The sequence below is a fragment of the Heterodontus francisci genome, chromosome 19, assembly GCF_036365525.1.
Source record: "Heterodontus francisci isolate sHetFra1 chromosome 19, sHetFra1.hap1, whole genome shotgun sequence".
In the NCBI taxonomy this organism is placed as follows: Eukaryota; Metazoa; Chordata; class Chondrichthyes; order Heterodontiformes; family Heterodontidae; genus Heterodontus; species Heterodontus francisci.
The window spans coordinates 11,085,703-11,112,211 of NC_090389.1; the positions used below are offsets into that span (position 1 = coordinate 11,085,703).

Consider the following 26,509-nt stretch of genomic DNA (forward strand, 5'->3'; position numbering starts at 1 on the left):
CAGGTGTTAGTTAGACCAAAGTGTGCTGCCTTAGGTAGTGGATGCATTCGTAGCTCACACGAGGCATTCTGCTACTAGAGCACAAAATGTTAAAGGTTTGCCAAGTGATGTTTCCACCAAGTCAATTAGTCCTATTCAATAGTGATGTTTTCCACTTTCTGAAATGTGACCAGTATCTGTTTGAAATTGGTTTATAACTAATTTGTGTTTATGCAGATCTTACATACAGAGGTGGCCTGATTACATTGGGTTCATTAAGGGAGCTCCTTTTGTGTCCTAGTTTATGCAAGCTATTTGGAGCAGAGCCCAGATCTGGCATCACTTGCCCCAAATTGGGACATTAATTTAGTTCTTCTCAAACTAATGTATCCACAGATTAGACCTCAACATGAGAAATGTCACTGTTGTTTGCCTCCACAGGCAGAGTTTGTGAACTTGTGCTGTAATTTTGGTCCAGCTGTGTCAGATTTAGCATATTTAACAGTCAGTTCTTAGGACATGTATAGAATTCCTGCTGAAAGTTGTCAGTTTCATTTAAGTCAGATGATTGTTCCTTCATTTTATCTGCCGCCTAAAACCATGGGTTTCAGGATATGGATGTTTGTAGAAATCTAAGCTGTTACGTTGCCATGTTGAGCGCCTTTCAAAGTCCAGGTAATTACTTGTTTCCCACGGCTCAAAGACAGAAGAAAACCAAGCAGCAAATAGGTAAGTTAATGGCAAAGCACATTCTACACTACAGGCTTCTTGCTGAAAATATGCCCAGTGGTGTGGTTAAAGCTCTATAGCTGTTGACTGAACATCTCAATCATATTCGGATTGGTGATATTCCTAAGGTACTCCTCACATATTTACCAAGTATTACCCCAAGAGTTTGATTGTGGCGCACGACCTCTTCAGCCTATTTGGCCTGGTAGCTGACACCTTGGTTCTCAAACAGAATCCTCCCTCTTCCTGAAATCCACCCTTCTTTATTAATGCTGAAACGGAGTAGCGAGGACTGGTAGATCAGCCACCTTGAAGGGTCCATCTTCATTCTTCAAAAGCTGTGTGTTCTCCACTAACCACTACCCCTCCCTCTGGAGTGGTGTACAGGATGCCTATCCTTTCAAGAATGAAGATGGCCTGACAACATCTTTAACATAGTAAAATGTCCCAAGGCACTTCATTGGAGCATTATCAAACAAAGTCTGACACCGAGTCACATAAGGACATATTAAAACAGGCGACCAAAAGCTCAAAGTGGTAGGGTATAAGGAGCGTCTTACAAGAGGAGAAAGAGAGGTAGGTAGGAGGTAGGGTGTGAAGAAGTGTAGTCGAGGTAGTTGTGGGAGTCGGTGGGCTTATAATGGATATTAGCAGACAACCTATCCCCAGAGATGGAGACAGAGAAGTCTACCTCCTGTAAGGACTCCATTCCATTCTCCCAGTTTCTCCGTCTCCGATGCATCTGCTCTGATGATGCTACCTTCCATGACGGTGCTTCTGATATGACCTCCTTTTTCCTCAACTGAGGATTTCCCCCCACTGTGGTTGACAGGGCCCTCAACCGTGTCTGGCCCATTCCCTGCACCTCTACCCTCACCCCTTCCCCTCCCTCCCAGAACCGTGACAGGGTTCCCCTTGTCCTCACTTTTCACCCCATCAGCCTCCATATCCAAAGGATCATCCTCCGCCATTTCCGCCATCTCCAGCGTGATGCCACTACCAGTCGCATCTTCCCCTCCCTTCCCCTGTCAGCATTCCGAAGGGATCGTTCCCTCCGCGACACCCTGGTCCACTCCTCCATTACCCCCACCATCTCGTCCCTGTCCCATGGCACCTTCCCCTGCAATCGCAGGAGGTGTAATACCTGCCCATTTACCTCCTCTCTCCTCACTATCCCAGGCCCCAAACACCCCTTTCAGGTGAAGCAGCAATTTACTTGTACTTCTTTCAATGTAGTATACTGTATTCGCTGCTCACAGTGTGGTCTCCTCTACATTGGGGAGACCAAGCGCAGACTGGGTGACCGCTTTGCGGAACATCTCCGCTCAGTCTGCAAGCACGACCCTGAGCTTCCGGTTGCTTGCCATTTCAACACTCCCCCCTGCTCTCATGCTCACATCTCTGTCCTGGGATTGCTGCAGTGTTCCAGTGAACATCAAAGCAAGCTCGAGGAACAGCATCTCATCTACCGATTAGGCACACTACAGCCTGCCGGACTGAACATTGAGTTCAATAATTTCAGAGCATGACAGCCCCCCATTTTACTTTCATTTTTAGTTATTTTTTCTTCCTTTTTTTTGACTTTCTTTTTTACATTTTTTCCAATCTTTTTTTTGCATTTATTTCATTTCATCTTAGTTTGTTCAGTTTGCTTACCCACTGTTTTTTTTCAGGTTTGCACTTGCTGCTGTTCAATAGTCAGTGTATTAACACCTAATCTGTACTAATGCTTTGTCTTTCAACACACCATTAACATATTGTTTGCCTTTGCTCCGTGACCTTTTGGTCAGCTATGTGGCCTGGTCCAATCTAGACCTCCTTTGTTATCTCTTGCCTCACCCCCACCTCACTTGCTTATAACCTGTGACTTTTCTAATATTTGTCAGTTCCGAAGAAGGGTCACTGACCCGAAACGTTAACTCTGCTTCTCTTTTCACAGATGCTGCCAGACCTGCTGAGTGGTTCCAGCATTTCTTGTTTTTAGTTTAGATTTCCAGCATCCGCAGTATTTTGCTTTTATATTGGAGAAACTGTGGTTGTTCTCTTTGGACAAGGATTGAGGGGATATTTGATGGAAGTGTATAAGATTGTGACAGGTTTGGATCTTCTTCTTCTTTGGGCCTCCTTATCTCGAGAGACAATGGATATGCGCCTGGAGGTGGTCAGTGGTTTGTGAAGCAGCGCCTGGAGTGGCTATAAAGGCCAATTCTGGAGTGACAGGCTCTTCCACAGGTGCTGCAGAGAAATTTGTTTGTCGGGGCTGTTGCACAGTTGGCTCTCCCCTTGCGCCTCTGTCTTTTTTCCTGCCAACTACTAAGTCTCTTCGACTCGCCACAATTTAGCCCTGTCTTTATGGCTGCCCGCCAGCTCTGGCGAATGCTGGCAACTGACTCCCACGACTTGTGATCAATGTCACACGATTTCATGTCGCGTTTGCAGACGTCTTTATAGCGGAGACATGGACGGCCGGTGGGTCTGATACCAGTGGCGAGCTCGCTGTACAATGTGTCTTTGGGGATCCTGCCATCTTCCATGCGGCTCACATGGCCAAGCCATCTCAAGCGCCGCTGACTCAGTAGTGTGTATAAGCTGGGGGTGTTGGCCGCTTCAAGGACTTCTGTGTTGGAGATATAGTCCTGCCACCTGATGCCAAGTATTCTCCGAAGGCAGCGAAGATGGAATGAATTGAGACGTCGCTCTTGGCTGGCATACGTTTTTTTTTTTAGAGATACAGCACTGAAACAGGCCCTTCGGCCCACCGAGTCTGTGCCGAACATCAACCACCCATTTATACTAATCCTACACTAATCCCATATTCCTACCAAACATCCCCACCTGTCCCTATATTTCCCTACCACCTACCTATACTAGTGACAATTTTTATAATGGTCAATTTACCTATCAACCTGCAAGTCTTTTGGCTTGTGGGAGGAAACCGGAGCACCCGGAGGAAACCCACGCAGACACAGGGAGAACTTGCAAACTCCACACAGGCAGCACCCGGAATCGAACCCGGGTCCCTGGAGCTGTGAGGCTACGGTGCTAACCACTGCGCCACTGTGCCGCCCACAGTGTTGTCCAGGCCTCGCTGCCGTAGAGCAAGGTACTGAGGACACAGGCCTGATACACTCGGACTTTTGTGTTCCGTGTCAGTGCGCCATTTTCCCACACTCTCTTGGCCAGTCTGGACATAGCAGTGGAAGCCTTACCCAATCGCTTGTTGATTTCTGCATCTAGAGACAGGTTACTGGTGATAGTTGAGCCTAGGTAGGTGAACTCTTGAACCACTTCCAGAGCGTGGTCGCCAATATTGATGGATGGAGCATTTCTGACGTCCTGCCCCATGATGTTCGTTTTCTTGAGGCTGATGGTTAGGCCAAATTCATTGCAGGCAGACGCAAACCTGTCGATGAGGTTCTGCAGGCACTCTTCAGTGTGAGATGTTAAAGCAGCATCGTCAGCAAAGAGGAGTTCTCTGATGAGGACTTTCCGTACTTTGGACTTCGCTCTTAGACGGGCAAGGTTGAACAACCTGCCCCCTGATCTTGTGTGGAGGAAAATTCCTTCTTCAGAGGATTTGAACGCATGTGAAAGCAGCAGGGAGAAGAAAATCCCAAAAAGTGTGGGTGCGAGAACACAGCCCTGTTTCACACCACTCAGGATAGGAAAGGGCTCTGATGAGGAGCCACCATGTTGAATTGTGCCTTTCATATTGTCATGGAATGAGGTGATGATACTTAGTAGCTTTGGTGGACTTCCGATCTTTTCTAGTAGTCTGAAGAGACCACGTCTGCTGACGAGGTCAAAGGCTTTGGTGAGATCAATGAAAGCAATGTAGAGGGGCATCTGTTGTTCACGGCATTTCTCCTGTATCTGACGAAGGGAGAACAGCATGTCAATGGTCGATCTCTCTGCACGAAAGCCACACTGTGCCTCAGGGTAGACGCGCTCGGCCAGCTTCTGGAGCCTGTTCAGAGCGACTCGAGCAAAGACTTTCCCCACTATGCTGAGCAGGGAGATTCCACGGTAGTTGTTGCAGTCACCGCGGTCACCTTTGTTTTTATAGAGGGTGATGATGTTGGCATCGCGCATGTCCTGGGGTACTGCTCCCTCGTCCCAGCACAGGCATAGCAGTTCATGTAGTGCTGAGATTATTTCAGGGGTAATGCTGTCCTTCCCAGGGGCTTTTCCGCTGGCTAGAGAATCAATGGCATCACTGAGTTCCGATTTGGTTGGCTGTCTGTCCAGCTCATCCATGACTGGTAGAGGCTGGGCTGCATTGAGGGCAGTCTCAGTGACAGCATTCTCCCTGGAGTACAGTTCTAGGTAGTGCTCAACCCAGCGGTCCATCTGTATGCGTTGGTCAGTGATTATGTCCCCCGATTTAGATTTGAGGGGGGCGATCTTCTTGATGGTTGGCCCAAGAGCTCTCTTCATGCCATCATACATTCCTCTGATGTTTCCGGTGTCTGAGGCCAGCTGAATATGACTGCATAGGTGTTGCCAGTAGTCGTTTGCGCAACGCCTAGCTGTTCTTTGTGCAGTACTTCTGGCTGCTTTAAGTGCTGCGGATGTTAAATCGCTGGGGGCTTTCTTGTAGTTCAACAGTGCAATGCGCTTAGCGGCTATGACAGGTTCCAGCTCTTCATTATGAGATTGAAACCAGTCTGCATTTCTATTCGCACTTTTGCCGTAGGTGGTCAAAGCTGACTCATAGATGGCGTCTCTGATGTGGGCCCACTTGGTCTCAGCATCCCCTGTGGGAGTGTTTTGAAGGGCTGTTACAAGTGAATTTAGAAATTTTTGTAACAGCTGTGGGTGAGAAATTCTGCTCGTGTTGATGCGCGGGTGGCCCTTCTGCTTGGAATGATGCAACGTCTTTGGTCTGAGTCTAACCTTGCTGCACACCAGGGAGTGGTCGGTGTCGCAGTCCGCACTGTGGAAGCTGCGTGTGATTTGAACACTGTTTAAGGCGGCTCGCCTTGTGACAATGAGGTCTAGCTGGTGCCAACGACGTGATCTTGGGTGCCTCCATGAAACCTGGTGACAGGGTTTAGTGTGAAAGAACGAGTTGGTGATGCAGAGGTTATGATAGGTACACCGACCACTCCCTGGTGTGCAGCAAGGACAGGTTTGGATAAGGCAAACAAAGAAAGGCTGTTCCCATTAGCTGATGGTACAAGGACTAGGGGACACAGATTGAAGGCTTTGGGCAAGAGCTGCAGGGGAGAATGTAAGAAAAAAACTTTTTTATGCAGCAAGTGGTAATGACCTGGAATTAGCTGCCTACGAGGGTGATGCAAGCGGAGACGATGAATGATTTCAAAAGGAAATTGGATGGGTACTTGAGGACTACGGGAGATAGAGGGGGAATGGGACTGACTGGATTGCTCTAAAGAGAGCCAGCATGGACTCGGTGGGCCAAATGGCCTACTTTTGTGCCATAGTGACTCTACGAGCTGACGCGAATTGGTCCAAAATGGACCTCAGGATTTTTTTCTTAGTTCATTCAGGGGATGTGAGCATGACTGGCGAGGCCAGGCTGTCCCTAAGTGCTCTTGAGATGGTGGTGGTGAGCTGCCTTCTTGAACTGCTGTAGTCCTTCTGGTCTAGGGACACCCACAATGCTGTTAGGGAGGGAGTTCCAGGTTTTTGACCCAGCGACAGTGAAGGAATGGTCATAGAATTCCAAGTCAATTTCGTGTTGTGGCTTGGAGGGGAACTTGCAGGTGGTGGTGTTCCTGTAAATCTGCTGCCCTTGTCCTTCTGCTGCCCTTGTCCATCCAGGTGGAGGTTGTGGGTTTGGAAGGTGCTGTCGAAGGAGCCTTGGCGAGTTACTGCAGTGCATCTCGTAAATGATGCACACTGCTGCCACTGTGCACCAGTGATGGAGGGAGTGAATGTTTAAGGTGCTGGATGGGGTGCTGATCAAGCAGACTCATTTATCCTGAATGGTGTCTAGTTTCATGAATGTTGTTGGAGCTGCACCCATCCAGGCAAGTGGAGAGTATTCCATCACACTCCTGACTTGTACCTTGTAAATGGTGGAATGGTTCTGGGGAGTCAGGCGGTGAGTTACTTGGCACAGAATTCCCAGCCTCTGACCTGCTGTTGTAATCATAGTATTTAGATGGTTGTTCCAGTTCAGTTTCTGATCAATGGTAATCCCCAGTTTGTTGTTAGTGCAGGATTCAGCAGTGGGAATGCTGTTGAACACCAAGGGAAGATGGTTAAGTTCTGTTTTGTTTGAGATGGTCATTGCCTGGCACTGTATGCATCCGGCATGGACTTGATGGGCCAAATGGCCGCCTTCTGTGTCGTAAATGACTCTCTGACTCGATAAATGACTCTTACGTTACTTAACGCTTATCAGACCATACCTGAATGTTTTCCAGCTCTTGCTGCGTGCAGACACGGACTATTTCAGTATCTGAGAAGTGGCGAATGGAACTGAACACAGTGAAATCATCCACTTCTGTCCTTATTTTGGAGGGCAGGTCGTGAATGCAGCAGACAGCGAGGACGAAACATTCACAATTGGATTGATTTCTAGTTACTGCAGTGAAGAGTCTGACTTACAGATCAATGACAGCTCCCTTTGGGCATGGACTCATCTGTCTTTTGTCTCTGGATCCTCCTCCATTACAGAGTTCACCCATGTATTTTGTTTTAGCAGCTGATTCGATGAAACAAATTTAATCACATCTACAGCATAGATTTTCAAACTCGAGGCTGTAGATTTAACATGGTCTGTGAGGTCATCAGGTTTCTACCCTCCTGGGACTCAAGCATACCATTCACCACAAGCACAGTGTCCCATGCTGCATTCTGCTAACATATCTATCCATCTATCTGTCCATTGTCAAGGTATTAAAAGCAAGAAAAACATTAAAAAAACATTTTATCCTGATTTCTTCTGCCCTCAAGCTGAAAATTTACAAGGATCTGCCACTCTGCATGTGTTGCTTACCAACGGCAATTAACCTGTAACTGATATCAGAATTTATAACAATTGGGCTTTGGGGCCTTAAAGGGACAGCAAGTTTAAACAGCGTTCCATCTTAGCAGCAGAATAATACATTCTCATTACATTCCTGTCATTACAAAATAGAGTAGTATCTGATGTGTATCTTGCATCCAGCTCATGACCAATCCACTTCACACATCAACCTCATATTTCAAATGGGCACCTATATTCGAGAAAGCGTGTAAGGACATTCCTAGTAACTACAAGCCGGTCAGTTTAACATCTGTGGGGGTAAGGGTTTAGAAACAATAATGGGGGGGAAAACATCAACAAGCACTTGGAGAGGTTTGAGTTCAATAGGTCAAATATTGCCTTGATGTCAATGGTAGTCATCCTCATCTCACCTCTGGAATTCAGCTCTTTTGTCCATATTTGCGCCAAGGCTATAATGAAGTCTGAAACTGAGTGGCCCTGGCAGAACCCAAACTGAACATAGTTGAGCAGGTTATTGCTGAGTAAGTGCTATATGAGAGCACTGTGAACGACCCCTTCCATCACTTTTCTTATGATTGAGAGTAGTCTGATGGACAGTAATTGGCTGGATTGGGTTTGTCCTTTTTGTTTACAAGACATAACTGGGCATTTTTCCACAATGTCGGGTAGATGCCAATATTTTAGCTGTACTGGAACAGCTTGGCTAGGGGTGCAGCTAGTTCTGGAGTACTAGTGTTCAGTACTACACCGGGATGTTGTCAGGGCCCATAGCCTTTACTGAATCCAGTGCTGGAAATACTCAGCAGGTCTGGCAGCATCTGTGGAGAGACAAACAGAGTTAACGTTTCAGGTCTGTGACCTTTCATCAAAACTGCCAGTCACAGACCTGAAATGTTAACTCTGTTTCTCTCTCCACAGATGCTGCCAGACCTGCTGAGATTACAGACTGTGGTTGAATACAGTTCTGCTGCTGCTGTTGGCCCACAGTGCCTCATGGATCCCCAGTTTTGAGCTGTTTTGAATCAAGCATTTAACACGATGGTAGTGCCACACAACACAATGAAACATTTCCACAGTGTGAAAACAGGACTTTGTCTCCACAAGGATCGTGCAGTGGTCACTCCTACCAATACTATCATGGGCAGATGCATCTGTCTGTCTGTTTCCAGCAAATGGATCTTGTGCTGTGGAGGAACAAGCCAGAATGTTACATTCAGCATTTCATGGTATTATACGCTTGACATTATAAAACAGCTGATCATCCAGCTTAAATAAAAGCAAAATACTGCAGATGCTGGAAATCTGAAATAAAATCAAAAAGTGCTGGAAAATACTCTGCAGGTCTGGCAGCATCTATGGAGAGAGAAGCAAAGTTAACGTTTCAGGTCACTGACTTGAAACGTTAACTTTGCTTCTCTTTCCACAATTGCTGCCAGGCCTGCAGAGTATTTTCCAGCACTTTGTGATCATCCAGTCCAGCGCAATGTCACAGGAAGCCAATTAACACTAATAACATGGAGTTTTCTGCACTCTGGCATTATTTTTTTTTGAAGAGCTGGCACTGCCCAATTTGGGAGATAATATCCACACAGCGTGTGCCTCGATAGAAAAGTTTACAAATCAATCTGCAGAAATCATATCTCATACCACAATAGATATGAGTCATCAGGTTAAAAACGAGGTGTTTCAACGAGCACCAACATTTAAGCAAGCAGAATGGGGGACTTTGTAGCATTATCCACATACGCCTTGATCATTTGCTTCCCACTTCCCTTCCTTCACCTGTTCCTATCAGCAGATTTGGTGCTATGCTCCTTATCTTTTCTCCAATAAAGGAATGTCATTAGAAGGTAGAATTATTCCCTGTAAAGATGCACCAAATGAGGGAGTCCTATTGAATAGGTCCAGTTGCTTTATTTTTCTTTCATCCTGTGGCAAGTTTGCAGTTTTAGTTTGGCTACTGCTTATAAGCAGCATGATTGAAATCAGGAGCGCACTATGTTAGGTATTCCAGGGTCACTGTGAGGATAGTCACATACACAGGCCAGTCTCCCATCACTGTGAGGGGAATCACGGACACAGGCCAGTCTCCCATCACTGTGAGGGGAATCACGGACACAGGCCAGAGTCCCATCACTGTGAGGGGAATTACAGTCACAGGTTAGAGTCCCATCACTGTGAGGGGAATCACGGACACAGGCCAGAGTCCCATCACTGTGAGGGGAATTACAGTCACAGGTTAGAGTCCCATCACTGTGAGGGGAATCACAGACACAGGCCAGAGTCCCATCACTGTGAGGGGAATCACGGACACAGGCCAGAGTCCCATCACTGTGAGGGGAATTACAGTCACAGGTTAGAGTCCCATCACTGTGAGGGGAATCACGGACACAGGCCAGAGTCCCATCACTGTGAGGGGAATTACAGTCACAGGTTAGAGTCCCATCACTGTGAGGGGAATCACAGACACAGGCCAGAGTCCCATCACTGTGGGAGGAATCACAGACACAGGCCAGAGTCCCATCACTATGAGGAATCACGGACACATGCCAGAGTCCTATCAGTGTGAGGGGAATCACGGACCCAGGCCAGAGTCCCATCACTATGAGGAATCACGGACACAGGCCAGAGTCCCATCACTATGAGGAATCATGGACACAGGCCAGAGTCCCATCAGTGTGAGGGGAATCACAGACACAGGCCAGAGTCCCATCACTGTGAGGGGAATCACAGACACAGGCCAGACTCCCATCACTGTGAGGGGAATCACGGACACAGGCCAGTCTCCCATCACTGTGAGGGGAATCACGGACACAGGCCAGTCTCCCATCACTGTGAGGGGAATCACGGACACAGGCCAGTCTCCCATCATTGTGAGGGGAATCACAGACACAGGCCAGAGTCCCATCATTGTGAGGGGAATCACGGACACAGGCCTGTCTCCCATCACTGTGAGGGGAATCACAGACACAGGTCAGAGTCCCATCATTGTGAGGGGAATCACGGACACAGGCCAGAGTCCCATCATTGTGAGGGGAATCACGGACACAGGCCAGAGTCCCATCACTGTGAGGGGAATCAGACACAGGTCAGAGTCCCATCATTGTGAGGGGAATCACAGACACAGGTCAGAGTCCCATCATTGTGAGGGGAATCACAGACACAGGCCTGTCTCCCATCACTGTGAGGGGAATCACAGACACAGGTCAGAGTCCCATCACTGTGAGGGGAATCACAGACACAGGCCAGAGTCCCATCACTGTGAGGGGAATCACAGACACAGGCCAGAGTCCCATCATTGTGAGGGGAATCACGGACACAGGCCAGAGTCCCATCACTGTGAGGGGAATCACGGACACAGGTCAGAGTCCCATCATTGTGAGGGGAATCACGGACACAGGCCTGTCTCCCATCACTGTGAGGGGAATCACGGACACAGGCCAGTCTCCCATCACTGTGAGGGGAATCACGGACACAGGCCAGAGTCCCATCGTTGTGAGGAATCACGGACCTTCAGTACCTTAGTTATTACAAAAATGATGAATAGCTTCCTGCTTGTGTGTTGGATGAAGATGCCTGCAATATTATACTTCAATCAATTGGGCTTTTATTTAATAACCATCGGCTTCTAATTCTGGAACTGCTGTATGGATTTGAATCATGTTTCTGTGGTGTCTCCTTGCTCTCCTTTAAAGAGATATCCATTGATTTTACCAGAATTAGATTGTCCTTCCATCACAATTTCCTCTTTATTTGTGAGAATAGACACTATTGCAGATATCTCTGAACCTTGTGCAGTTTGCCCTAGATTTTGTATTCTATTCTTCTAACCAAGCAAGCACAGTCTTTACGTGGCAATGAATTTCCTTAGTTTTTTTTTTATATTCAACCCTCTCAGTACATTTGGCTTGCTGTGAAGTTTAATTCATACTCACTGGGAGATGAATGTTATTTGTTTCACTGAGGTATAAAAGATTTATGTACTTTCTTGAGTATTGGTACAATAGAAAGTGCACCCTATATGCAGTACAGTACATGGTATAGTGCATAGTGCAATACTGCATGCTGTCATTGTATATACATACATGGAGGGTCTAACACAGTTTGATACGGTTGGGTGGTGTTGCTCACTAATGTAGCGAAGGCCATTCTTTGGTAGGGGCTTGGGCCATACAGAGAGTTCAGCTGGTGCAAGCTCCCCATGAAAATTTAGAAGGGTTGATGGAGTTCTGGGAACAAACTGTTCTCACAGACTCTCTTTGGCCTTCAGGATTTGAAATGTGCAGCAACTGGGAAAGGCCTCACAGGTTCTGGTGCTACCCCCGTTCCAGGCACACCCTGTGCATTGCCTGCATCACAGGTATTTATTATTGGGGATGTTGATTAATGTCACTGTCCGAGGTGGGGGATGTACATTCTCCTGCTTGGGTTGAGAATTGCAACAAGCTATAAGAGCTCTCTGCTTTCTCATACAACTGAAAGGGAGCCGAGTAGGTATTTGACGGCTATTCGAGCTGATATCCGGCATGTCATCTGGATTACGTGACTGTTGCATATTTGAAGTTCCATAAATTCAAAGCAGATGGAGAGCCTGGATCTGAAACCCTGCAGACACAAAGTGTCGCAGCTGCTGTAATAAGCTTCAATTGGAATTAAGAGCCCCATTCAGATAAATGGTTTTGATTTGGGGCATGGCTCTGTAAACTGCTCAGAACCCTCTGCCCACTAAATACAGTCCAGTTATCTCATTACATCAGCCAGGTGAGTCTGCTAACATGCAAGATCTGAGTAAGAGGATGGAGAGCCAGTTTGTGAATCTGGGAATGAGAGAGGGTCATGGATGTTAAACTTCGAGTATAGTAAGCAACATGTAAAAGCCAGCAGTGATGTGTGTCCCACAGGATGCCAGGCGGATGAATGACAGCATATCCTTGTTCTCAAGGACCCACCTCTGTACAGTTGTGGGGTTCATTTTACCCACATCTAGTTGTTGTAGTGTAGTCAGTGCTAGATGTAAATCACTGGATGAAATATGTCCTGTTTTAGTAGCTTCCAACATTGAACAAGGTGGTAAACCTTCTCAGTAACATATATTTGGGCACCAACACAATACTTATTTAAATACTTGAGTTTTTTAATGGGATAAGATAGAGGGTTGATGAAGGTAATGCAGTTGATGTGGTCTCTATGGACTTCCAAAAGGCCTTTGATAAAGTGCCACGTAATAGCCTTGCCAGCAAAGTTGAAGCCCATGGAATAAAAGTAGCTGCATGGATACGAAATTGGCTGAATGACAGAAAACAGAGTAGTGGTGAACAGTTGTTTTTCGGTTAATTGAAGGTATGCTGTCGAGTTCCCAAGGGTCAGTACTGGGACCACTGCTTTTCTTAATATATATTAATGACCTAGACTTGGGTGTACAGGGCACAATTTCAAAATCTGCAGATGACGCAAAACTTGGAAGTTTTGTGAACTGTGAGTAGGATAGGGATAGACTTCAAGAGAACATAGACAGGCAGGCGGAATGGGCTGACAAATGGCAGATGAAATTTAACACAGAAAAGTGTGAAGTGATACATTTTGGTATGAAGAATGAGGAGAGGCAATATAAACTAAAAGGTACAATTCTAAAGGGAATGCAGGAACAGAGAAACCTGGGGGTATATGTACACAAATCATTGAAGGTTGCAGGGCAGGTTGAGAAAGCAGTTTAAAAAGCATATGGGACCCTGGACTTAATAGCGGCATATAGTACAAAAGCACGGAAGTTATGATGAACCTCAGCCTCAACTGGAGTACTGTGTCCAATTCTGGACACCACACTTTAGGAAGGATGTGAAGGCATTGGCAAGGCTGCAGAAAAGGTTTATGAGAATGGTTCCAGGGATGAGGGATTTTAGTTACGTGGATGGATTGGAGAAGCTGGGGCTGTTCTGTTTAGAGAAGGTTGAAAGGAAATTTGATACAGGTGTTCAAAATTATGAGGGGTCCAGACAAAGTAGATGGAGAGAAATTGTTTCCATTTGCAGAAGGGTTGAGACCAGAGGGCACCGATTTAAGATGATTAGCAAAAGAACCAAAGGTGAGATGAGGAAACACTTATTTACATGAGTGGTTAGGACCTGAAATGCACTGCCTAAGTGTGTGATAGAGGCAGATTCAATCGTGGCTTTCAAAAGGGAATTGGATAGCACCCGAAGCGAAAAGATTTACAGGGCTACGGGGAAAGGGCTGGGCAGTGGAACTAGGTGAGTTGCTTTTGCAGAGAGCTGGCACGGACATGACAGGCCAAATGGTTTCCTTCTGTGCTATAAGCATTCTATGATTCTAAGTGTGGGTCATGTTAGGATATGGGATCTCAGTAAGTGAGGAAAGTGTTACTAATTTGTTATGTATGTTGACATGGGATCTACTCCACGTGCAATACAAGGTGTTTGATTCCCTTGAGATGTGATCCACCGAATTGCACCAAAGGCCAAGGGAGACTGCAGGTAACCTCACTGCACTTTGGACCAGTAATGATGGATAGTTCCAGCAGCATGGGAGGTTAGAGGATGACCATATTTCTCAGTTGCTCTTTGCTTCAATACCTACTCAACACCAAGTGTGAACTTTAGCTCTCACAGCTGGCTAACAAATCAGAGACACAGGAAATGGCCATTAGCCCCAACAAATCTATTCTACTCAGTCCAGCTTACTACTTCATCATATCCCTTCGTCTTTTCTTTCTTCCAAAGTACATTTAATTACTCTTTGAACCTATTTCTACTATCTGTTTGAACTCATGATACTGATCATTAAACAATTCCTGGTAACTTATTGCACAGGTGTAAATGTTCCACCTGATTTCCTTTCTTACCCTTACTTGACAGCTATTGTGTTGCGTAACTCTTCACCAGAGTGAGTAATTTGCCTGGATCAGTTGCATCAGTTCCCGTCAAGATCTCAGCTCAAAGTCTTCTCTAATGCTTCATATCTAACTCCTTTTCAGGATCCAACGAGCAACAGCAGTGCTCCTGGCTGATCCCTGCTTTCAGCTGCGATCAATACAATATCTTCTTGGAGAAAATCAGCTCTCAGCCTTGGGAGCAACACCCCCACCAACTGAGAAGAAGCACTTCTCCCTCCAAGCATGTGAGTATAGTGGACATTGGCACTGTGATGGACCTGATGATCTCACCCATTGCAGAACTTTTGCCGCATCTACTCGTGGAGAACTTATAAGTTGCGCGAGTACTGTAACAACTTTAAAATGCTGCATGGGGAGACTTCCGTTGGCTTTGTGAGGGAGAGAATAACTGTCTGGATTTGATACTGAAGTGTAGTGGGTCAGGGGTCTGAGTGTGTAGTTAAGGTCACTGTGCCTTTTGTTTATGTCCTTATCTGTAAATACTCAGTCTAGTGGAGGGACTGGAGAAGCTGGCGTTCTTCTTAGAGCAGAAAAGGTTAAGTGGAGATCTAATAGAGATGTTAAAAATGATGGGTTTTGATAGAGTAAGTCCGGAAAAAATGTTTCTGCTGGCAAGGGGGTCGGTAACCAGAGAGTGCAGATTTAAGATAATTGGCAAGTAAACCTTCTTTTATGATCTGGAATGCACTGTGTGAAAGGCTTGGTGGAAGCAGCTTCAATAATAAATTTCAAAAGGAAATTGGATATAAAATTGAAATGTAGAAATTTGCCAGTCGATGGGGGAAAAAAAGGGGAGTGAGACTAACTGGATAGCTCTTTGAAAGAGCTAGTGCAGGGATAATGGGCCAGAGGCTGACTCCTGTCCAGTACGATTCTATTATTACAACCTTACTGATTGGTCACACATCTCAAATTTGTAATATGTTAATATATAAGGGTGCTGCTATGACGAGATGCTAAAGAGAGACTTTTATTTTATGAATGACATGCATTTATTACTTTACATAAAATAAATAACCAAATTATCTGTTTTAGGTGTTAGTTGAAGGATAAATATTGCCCAGGGAACTGAGTGAATAGTGCCATGGATTCTTTTATATATTTTTTTTTATTTTAGAGATACAGCACTGAAACAGGCCCTTCAGCCCACCGAGTCTGTGCCGACCATCAACCACCCATTTATACTAATCCTACATTAATTCCCTATTCCTACCACATCCCCACCTGTCCCTATATTTCCCTACCACCTACCTATACTAGGGGCAATTTATAATGGCCAATTTACCTATCAACCTGCAAGTCTTTGGCATGTGGGAGGAAACCGGAGCACCCGGAGGAAACCCACGCAGACACAGGGAGAACTTGCAAACTCCACACAGGCGGTACCCAGAATTGAACCTGGGTCGCTGGAGCTGTGAGGCTGCGGTGCTAACCACTGCGCCACTGTGCACTTGAGAGAGCAGATGGAGCCTCAGTTTAATGTTTCATCCAAAAGATGGCACCTCTGACAGTGCAACACTCCCTCTGTACTGCACAGAAATATTAGCCTGGATTATGTGGTCAAGTCTCTAGAGTTAGGCTTAAACTCATGACCTTCTGACTCAGAGATGAGAGTACTACCACTGGGCTACAACTCACACCTGATGTCTTTAACCTGAAAGGCAAAACCAAATAGAGTTTGTTTTACAAATGCTTTCCAGGTGAACATTGTTTCAGGATCTGTATCTCCTGGTTAAATTGGATACAGGGTGCTCCTACCAAACAACATGGCATGGCAGCTATCATTGGCCACTGTGTCTGTATCTGATTCTTAATAGACTGCTTTTTAGCCAGAAGCAGGATCTCCCAGAATGTATAGGTCACTGTGGTGATGCAGGTTTCTGAGTACAATGATGTGCACATGCAAAACACATCAAAAGATTGTAAAGATTTGGTTTGAGAAAAACAGTTCTGAGCTTTGGTATATTCTGATGAGGTCCCCCATTAACCTGATCTGTAGACTAAAACTTGAGCTTCTGGAATCTTTTCTCACCCCTGCATGGGTGGTTGGTATGGAAGTTATTGACCCAGTGACGATGAGGAACAGAAATCTATGTCCAGGTTAGAGTGCTTTGTGACTTGGAGAGTAACTAGGAGTGATAGTGGCCCCATGATATTGCTGCTCGTTTACGGTGGTAGGGGTCGCAGAGCTGGCATATCTTGTTGAAATAAATTTGTTGAGTTGGTGATGTGTATACCTATAGAAAATACACAATGCACTCACAGTGAATTGGTGCTGGATATTCAGTTTGGTGGCAGGAGCACCAATTAAACAGTCTGCTCTGTCCTGGATGGTGTTGATGAGCTTCTTAAGTGTTGCATCTGCCCCATCCAGATGAATAGTAGGTAAGTACTTCCTCAACCTCCTTCTTTATAGTGGAAACTCTTTGAGGGGTCAGGAGGTGAGTCAGAGAACCGAGCCTCTCACTGGCTATTAGGATCAGCCAGGTTGACATAGTGACCGTTATCAGCTTCCAGGATGTTGTTATGGTGGACTTGGCAATAGTAATGCTATTGAAAGTCTGTGGGAGATGGATGTTTCCTGGCACTTAAATGCCGTGAATGTTACCTGCCACTTATTGGCCAAGCCTGGATGTTGTCAAAATGTATTCTGGTATGAATTGTTTCATTATCAGGAGTTGTCAGTGGACCCGAATGCTGTAGAATCATCAACAACCAGCCCCATTCATGGGACAGAAGGTCATTGATGAAGCAACTGAAGATGGTTGTGCTGAGGTTACTGCTGAGAGATATTCCTGTAGTTGTTTCCTGGATGTACAATATTTGGTCTACAACAACCGCAAACACTTTCTTGTATGTCACATAGCATACCTGCCAATAGAGGACTTTACCTTTGGCCTCAGTCTTGCATAAAATGTACAGCATAGAAACAGGACAATAAAAGCAAAATACTGCAGATGCTGGAAATCTGAAACAAAAACAAGAAATGCTGGATTCACTCAGCAGGTCTGGCAGCATCTGTGGAAAGAGAAGCAGAGTTAACGTTTCGGGTCAGTGACCCTTCTTCGGAACATTCCAGTTCCAAAGAAGGGTCACTGACTCGAAACGTTAACTCTGCTTCTCTTTCCATAGAAACAGGACATTTGGCCCACTGGTATGTGTTTATGTTCCACACAAACCGCCTCCCACTTTATTTCACCCTATCGACATAACCTTCTGTTCCTTTCTTCTCATGCTGGTATCTAGCTTCCCCTTAACTGTATTTCACTTCAGCCTGTCCATGTGATAGCAATTTCTATATTCTCACCACTCTCCTGAATTCCTTATTGGGTTTATCGCCCCTAGTTTTGGACTTCCCTACAAGTTGAACCATCTTCTCTCTGTTTACCCTATCAAAACATTTAATTTAAAAACCTCTATCAGATCACCTCTCGATCTTCCTTGTAGAGCAAAGAGCCCCAGCCTGTTCAGTATCCCTGATAGTTCTGGTATCAACCGTGTAATCTTTTTTTGCATTTTCTCCAGTTACCTTTTTGTAATTTGGAGATCAGGACTTTGCACAGTGTGGCCCAACCAAGGTTCTATCTTATTTTAACATAACTTCTCTGCTTTTGAATTCTATTCCTCTAGAAATGAACCCTGTCCTTTTCACTTTTATGGTTTTGTTAACCTATGTTGTTATTTTTAATGAATTGTGTATCTGTACCCCAGATCACTTTATACCTGTAGCAAAGTTAGACTCTTATTTTCCAAGGGATAGATGGCCTCCTAATTCCTTCCACCAAAATGGGCCACCTCACATTGAGTTATATTGAAATTCATTTGCCATACTGCATGCCGTCTTGTATCTTGTCGCAGTTTTTCTCAGTATTAATTATATCCACCACTTCTTCTCCTTCTTTGGCCTCCTTATCTCAAGAGACAATGGATAAGCGCCTGGAGGTGGTCAGTGGTTTGTGAAGCAGCGCCTGGAGTGGCTATAAAGGCCAATTCTAGAGTGATAGGCTCTTCCACAGGTGCTGCAGAGAAATTTGTTTGTCGGGGCTGTTACACAGTTGGCTCTCCCCTTGCGCCTCTCTTTTTTCCTGCCAACTACTAAGTCTCTTCGACTCTTTAGCCCCGCCTTTATGGCTGCCCGCCAGCTCTGGCGGACGCTAGCAACTGACTCCCACGACTTGTGATCAGTGCCACAGGATTTCATGTCGCGTTTGCAGACGTCTTTAAAGCGGAGACATGGATGGCCGGTGGGTCTGATACCAGTGGTGAGCTCGCTGTACAATGTGTCTTTGGGGATCCTGCCATCTTCCATGCGGCTCACATGGCCAAGCCATCTCAAGCGCCGCTGACTCAGTAGTGTGTATAAGCTGGGGATGTTGGCTGCCTCGAGGACTTCTGTGTTGGAGATACGGTCCTGCCACCTGATGCCAAGTATTCTCCGGAGGCAGCGAAGATGGAATGAATTGAGACGTCGCTCTTGGCTGACATACGTTGTCCAGGCCTCGCTGCCATAGAGCAAGGTACTGAGGACACAGGCCTGATACACTCGGACTTTTGTGTTCCGTGTCAGTGCGCCATTTTCCCACACTCTCTTGGCCAGTCTGGACATAGCAGTGGAAGCCTTTCCCATGCGCGTGTTGATTTCTGCATCTGGAGACAGGTTACTGGTGATAGTTAAGCCTAGGTAGGTGAACTCTTGAACCACTTCCAGAGCATGGTCGCCAATATTGATGGATAGAGCATTTCTGACGTCCTGCCCCATGATGTTTGTTTTCTTGAGGCTGATGGTTAGGCCAAATTCATTGCAGGCAGCCGCAAACCTGTCGATGAGACTCTGCAGGCACTCTTCAGTGTGAGATGTTAAAGCAGCATCGTCAGCAAAGAGGAGTTCCCTGATGAGGACTTTCCGTACTTTGGACTTCGCTCTTAGACGGGCAAGGTTGAACAACCTGCCCCCTGATCTTGTGTGGAGGAAAATTCCTTCTTCAGAGGACTTGAACGCATGTGAAAGCAGCAGGGAGAAGAAAATCCCAAAAAGTGTGGGTGCGAGAACACAGCCCTGTTTCACACCACTCAGGATAGGAAAGGGCTCTGATGAGGAGCCACCATGTTGAATTGTGCCTTTCATATTGTCATGGAATGAGGTGATGATACATAGTAGCTTTGGTGGGTATCCAATCTTTTCTAGTAGTCTGAAGAGACCATGTCTGCTGACGAGGTCAAAGGCTTTGGTGAGATCAATGAAAGTAATGTAGAGGGGCATCTGTTGTTCACGGCATTTCTCCTGTATCAGATGAAGGGAGAACAACATGTCAACGGTCGATCTCTCTGCACGAAAGCCACATTGTGCCTCAGGGTAGACGCGCTCGGCCAGCTTCTGCAGCCTGTTTAGAGCGACTCGAGCAAAGACTTCCCCACTATGCTGAGCAGGGAGATTCCACGGTAGTTGTTGCAGTCACCGCGGTCACCTTTGTTTTTATAGAGGGTGATGATATTGGCATCGCGCATGTTCTGGGGTACTGCTCCCTCGTCCCAGCACAGGCATAGCAGTTCATGTAGTGCTGAGAGTATAGCAGGCTTGGCACTCTTGATTATTTCAGGGGTAATGCTGTCCTTCCCAGGGGCTTTTCCGCTGGCTAGAGAATCAATGGCATCACTGAGTTCCGATTTGGTTGGCTGTACGTCCAGCTCATCCATGACTGGTAGAGACTGGGCTGCATTGAGGGCAGTCTCAGTGACAACATTCTCCCTGGAGTACAGTTCTAGGTAGTGCTCAACCCAGCGGTCCATTTGTTTGCGTTGGTCAGTGATTATGTCCCCTGATTTAGATTTGAGGGGGGTGATCTTCTTGATGGTTGGCCCAAGAGCTCTCTTAATACCATCATACATTCCTCTGATGTTTCCAGTGTCTGAGGCCAGCTGAATATGACTGCATAGGTGTTGCCAGTAGTCGTTTGCGCAGCGCTTGGATAACTATATCCACTAGTTTGGTGTTATATGCAGATTTTGATTTTGTATTTCTGATTGCCAAGTCCAAATAGTGAAAAGCAGCGGTCTGAGCACCGATCTTCTGGAACACCACTTACCACTTTTGGCCTGTTTGAGTGACTACATTTAATCATTACTCTCTTTTGGCCAGTTTGCTACCTTTTCTGCAACTTGTCACCTGATTCCACATTACTCCTGAGTAAGACCTTATCAAAGGCCTTTTGAACGCCTCTTACTTCGGGTTCATGGTGCCAGATCTAGCAACTCAAAACTGGACATCCATAAGGCGTTGTGGGCCATCATCAGCAGCAGAATTGTATTCAACCACAATCTGTAACCTCATGGCCCAGTATATCCCCCACTCTACCATTACCATCAGACCGGGGGACCAACCCTGGTTCGATGAAGAGTGGCAGGAGCAGCACCAGGCATACCTCAGGACATAGACAAGGCTCAGCAATCCCACAACCAACGGATCAGATCTAAGCTCTGCAGTCCTGCCACATCCAGTCATGAATGGTGGTGGACAATTAAACAACTAACAAGAGGAGGAGGCTGCACAAATATCCCCTTCCTCAACAATGGGGGAGCCCAGCACATCAGTGCAATAGAAAAGGCTGAAGCATTTGCATCCATCTTCAGCCAGAAGTGCCAAGTGGATGATCCATCTCGGCCTCTTCCTAAGTCCCCAGCATTACAGATGTCTGTCTTCAGCCAATCCGATTCATTCCACATGACATGAAATGGCTGAAGGCACTGGATACTGCAAAGGCTATGGGCCCTGACAACATTCCAGCAATAGTACTGACGACTTGTGCTCCAGAACTCGCTGCACCCCTCGCCAAACTGTTCCAGTACAGCTACACCACTGGCAACTACCCTGCAATGTGGAAAATTGCCCAGGCATGTCCTGTGCACAAAAAGCAGGATAAATCCAACCCTGTCAATTATTGCCCTATCAGTCTACTCTCAATCATCAGTCAAGTGATGGAAGGGCTCATCAACAGTGCTATCAGGTGGCACTTGCCCAGCAATAACCTGCTCAGTGACGGTCAGTTTGGATTGCGCCAGCGCCACTCAGCTTCTGACCTCATTACAGACTTGGACCAAACATGGACAAAAGAGCTGAACTCCAGAGATGAGAGGAGAGTGGCTGCCCTTGACATCAAGGCAGTATTTGACCGAGTATGGCATCAAGGAGCCCTAGCAAAGCTGAGGTCAATGGGAATCAGGGGGAAAACTCTCCATGGTTGGAGCCATACCTAACACAAAGTAAGATGATTGTGGTTGTTGGAGGTCAATCATCTCAGTCCCAGTACACCACTGCAGGAGCTCCATAGGGCAGTGTCATCGGCCCAACCATCTTCAGCTGCTTCATCAATGACTTTCCCTCCATCATAAGGTGGGGATGTTCGCTGATTGCACAATGTTCAGCACCATTCATGACTCCTCAGATACTAAAGCAGCCCATGTCCAGATGCGGCCGATGAGTGGCAAGTTAACATTCGTGTCAGGCAATGACCATCTCAAACAAAAGTAAATCTAAACATCTCTCCTTGATGTTCAGTGGCATTACCATCACTGAATCCCTCACTATCAACATCCTGGGGGTCACCATTGACCAGAAACTGAGCTGGAGTAGCCACATAAATGCTGTGGCTACAAGAGCAGGTCAGAGGCTGGGAATTCTGCTGCAAGTAACTCACCTCCTGTCTCCCCAATGCTTGTCCACCATGTAGAAGACAAAAGTCAATTGTGTGATGGAATACTCTCCACTTGTTTGGATGGGTGCAGCTCCAACAACACTCGAGAAGCTCAACATCATCCAGGACAAAGCAGCCCGCTTGATTGGCACCCTTATCCAGCACTTTCAATATTCACTGCCTTCACCACTGATGCACAGTGGCAGCAGTGTGTACCATCCACATGATGCACTGCAGCAACCCATCATGGCTCCTTACAAAGAACAGTACAGCACAGGAACAGGCCATTCGGCCCTCCAAGCCTGCGCCGATCCTGATGCCTGCCTAAACTAAAACCTTCTGCACTTCCGGGGACCGTATCCCTCTATTCCCTTCCTATTCATGTATTTGTCAAGATGCCTCTTAAACGCCGCTATCGTACCTGCTTCCACCACCTTCCCCCGGCAGCAAGTTCCAGGCACTCACCACCCTCTGTGTAAAGAACTTGCCTCGCACATCCCCTCTAAACTTTGCCCCTCGCACCTTAAACCTATGTCCCCTAGTAACTGACTCTTCCACCCTGGGAAAAAGCTTCTGACTATCCACTCTGCCCATGCCGCTCATAACTTTGTGAACCTCTATCATGTCGCCCCTCCACCTCCGTCGTTCCAGTGAAAACAATCCGAGTTTATCCAACCTCTCCTCATAGCTAATGCCCTCCAGACCAGGCAACATCCTGGTAAACCTCTTCTGTACCCTCTCCAAAGCCTCCACGTCCTTCTGGTAGTGTGGCAACCAGAATTGTATGCAATATTCTAAGTGTGGCCTAACTAAGGTTCTGTACAGCTGCAGCATGACTTGCCAATTTTTATACTCTATGCCCTGACCAATGAAGGCAAGCATGCCTTATGCCTTCTTGACTACCTTATCAACCTGCATTGCCACTTTCAGTGACCTGTGGACCCGTACGCCCAGATCTCTCTGCCTGTCAGTACTCCTAAGGGTTTTACCATTTACTGTATACCTCCCACCTGCATTAGACCTTCCAAAATGCATTACCTCACATTGGTCCGGATTAAACTCCATCTGCCGTTTCTCCACCCAAGTCTTCAACCGATCTATATCCTGCTGTATCCTCTGACAATCGTCATCACTATCTGCAACTCCACCAACCTTTGTGTCATCCGCAAACTTACTAATCAGACCAGCTGCGTTTTCCTCCAAATAATTTATATATACTACAAACAGAAAAGGACCCAGCACTGATCCCTGCGGAACACCACTAGTCACAGCCCTCCATTCAGAAAAACACCCTTCCACTGCTACCCTCTGTCTTCTGTGACCGAGCCAATTCTGTATCCATCTTGCCAGCTCTGTATCCTTCGACAGCACCTTCCAAACCCACGACCTCAACCACCTAGAAGGACAAGGGCAGCCGATGCATGGGAACACCATCATCTGCAAGTTCCCTTCCAAGCCACACACCATCCTGACTTGGAACTATATCGCCATTCTTTCACTGTCGCTATGTCAAAATTCTGGAACTCCTTTTACTAACAGCACTGTTGGTATACCCACACGCCAAGGACTGCAGCAGTTCAAGAAGGCAGCTCACCACCACCTTCTCGAGGGCAATCAGGGATGTGCAATAAATGCTGGCCTAGCCAGTGATGCCCACTTCCCACGAACAAATGAATAAAAAACAACTTAGTTTAATGCCTCCTTACCGTAAAGGGCAGCAACTTTCTCCTCTCATCTGATACTCAGCTCAGGTATCCATACCTGGATCAAGGATAGACCAAGTGAGCAGGTTATTAATGAATAGATGTTGCTTGATAGTACTATTGATGACTCTTTCCATCATTTTGCTGCTGATTGGAAAATGGTGGACATACCTGGGCAATTTTCCACATTGTCAAGTAGGTGTCACTGTCATAGCTGCACTGGAACAGCTTAGCTAGGTGAGTACTGAGTTGTGGTGTGAAAGTCTTCAGCAGTGCAGTTATAATGTTGCCTTCTCTGTGCCCAGAACACACTGCTTCTTAATGTCACACATAGTCAACTGAATTGGTTGGTTGGTGGTTTCTATGATGCAGGGTCCTTCGAAAGAGACTAAAGTGGGATCATCCACTCAGCACTTTTGGCTGAAGATGCTTACAAACACTTCAGACTCATTTCTTGCACTCATACTGGGCTCTATCATGGTTAAGGATGTGGGTGTTCATGAAGCCTCCTTGTCCCATCAGTTGGTTTATTTTCTACTGCCATTTGTGACTGAATGTGATCGGACTACAGCTTTGTCTGCTGATCCACCGTTGTGGGACCACTTACCTCTGCCTGTTGCCTGCTGCAATTCACAGCGCACTGCATTGCAGATTTGCCAGTATTGTCCCTCAGTCTAAGTTATGCCTGGCGCTGCTTCTGGCACTCCCCAATAAACCATGGCTGATGATGGAGGAGTGAGGGAAAGCATACAAATCTACTGCTGATGGCCCATAGTGCCTGATGGATGTCCCATTTTGGACTGCTAGATCTTTGTTGTAAAGAGATTTGTAGTGTCTTAGAGTGAAAACACTAGCGGAATTGGCCAACAGTGGTAACACTGTTGTAGTCTTCCCCAATCCTTCCTCTGTGTTTCCTCCAACATGAAGGAGTATTGATTTGTGAATTGAGACAGGTGTTCAATACCCCACTGTTTAGCACTCTTCCACCAACCGGACAGTCCAAACCCAGGGCTGGAGATGGAGGAGTCACGGGTGCTCGGTGACCGGTATCACTCTGAGAATGACTATGTGAGGCTGTTCCTTGACTAATCTGTGTGGCATTTTCCCAACTTGCAGAGTGAGGAAGACTAATATGATGTAAAAACAGAAGATACTCAGCAGGTCTAGCAGCATCTGCAGAGAGAAAAACAGAGCTAACATTTCAAGTCGATGACCTGATCTGAACTAATGATTGAGTTGATATTATGTCCAGGCTATTCCTGATAGGCCCCAAGAGATCCAGTTGGGTTCTTTTAAGGCGAATCCAGCAGATTTTGTGGTCAAGTGATATTGAATTCAATTTGCCATGGTGGGATTTGAACTCTTAATCTCCGGCTTCACAGTTTGGTACTATAACCGCTATGCTAATATAACTGATGTCGATCATAGAAAGTTTACGGCACAGAAAGAGGCCATTTGGCCTATAAATTTGCTACTTAACCTAAAAGCATGCAACAATGCAGTCTGACTCACTGTGAATAGGCTTGAGACTACACAATAGGTAGTTTCCAACTTGGTAGTAACCTGGCAGGGTGTATCATCCACCTGCTGTAACCCATTTCATCCCATTGGTCTGTAATATATTTGCTTGAGAAGTCACAGATAGCTTCTGCATGGTGTATCTGTGTGGGTGGACTAGTGTCTGCAGGAGTAGTTGGCAATGAGCAGATAGCACCTGAAAAGACTTTTGTCAAATCTAGTATTATATCACACATGATCTTGTAATTGCTGGATGAGCTTCAGGCTACATCTCAGCACACACCCTTCAGTCTCTCTCTCCCATCCTGTAACCAGCAGAACACGAGGAGTAGTGGGTCATCCATTCGTGTTCTCCTCTCTCGTCCGCTCACCTATTCCATTACATCTGTCCTTTACTTTTCAGGTGCAGTTTCTTCTTAATGAGATTGGAGGAGATTTCACACAAATAACTGGATTACTGAAGGGACCTCAATGGTCTCTCTCCCCTAGGTCAGCTGGGAAACGGACTGCCCGGTGTTTAACTGAGACCAGGAACATTCCAACTTTGATTCCCTGGTTAAACTGAATTTGCTGATCTCAGCTCGGGTGGAAGCAGGCAATATGTCAGTTGGGCCTCAGTGTCCCTGGACTGGGATGATGGGAAAAGAGGATAAAATAATCAGCTAGGCTCCCAAACATACTGGAATGTGTGCTTGCAAATATTTTTCAGTGGAGTACTGAATGGTGCAACCTGCAGTTGAATAGGCTGCCACTCACTGTTGATGCTACCCCATGTAGCATTGCCACTAGAGCGAGAGGATAACTGTACTCCAGCAAGACCCAGGAGGAGGAGCGAATATTGGGATTTGTTTTGATACCAAAGTCATTGTGAAGGGAAAGCTGTACGAATGGGCTGACTTCAGGATTCCCTACATTACAACAGTGACCAGACTTCAAGCAATACCTCATTGGCTGTAAAGTGCTTTGGAACATCCTGACATCAAGAAAGGTGCTTATATTTATATAAGTTCCTACTTTCTTC

General features: G+C 46.2%; 1 protein-coding gene across 4 annotated transcripts in view; it reads left to right on the top strand.

Annotated features, from left to right (window-relative positions):
* The window catches only part of LOC137379949 (E3 ubiquitin-protein ligase RNF123), a 536,536-nt gene that overhangs the window by 431,840 nt on the left and 78,187 nt on the right, over positions 1 to 26,509 (top strand). For all 4 annotated transcript variants that reach the window (XM_068051365.1, XM_068051363.1, XM_068051364.1 and 1 more), the window contains one exon: positions 14,661 to 14,803. In XM_068051365.1, the coding sequence (XP_067907466.1) occupies positions 14,661 to 14,803 (143 nt within the window). The remainder of the gene's footprint in view (positions 1 to 14,660; positions 14,804 to 26,509) is intronic.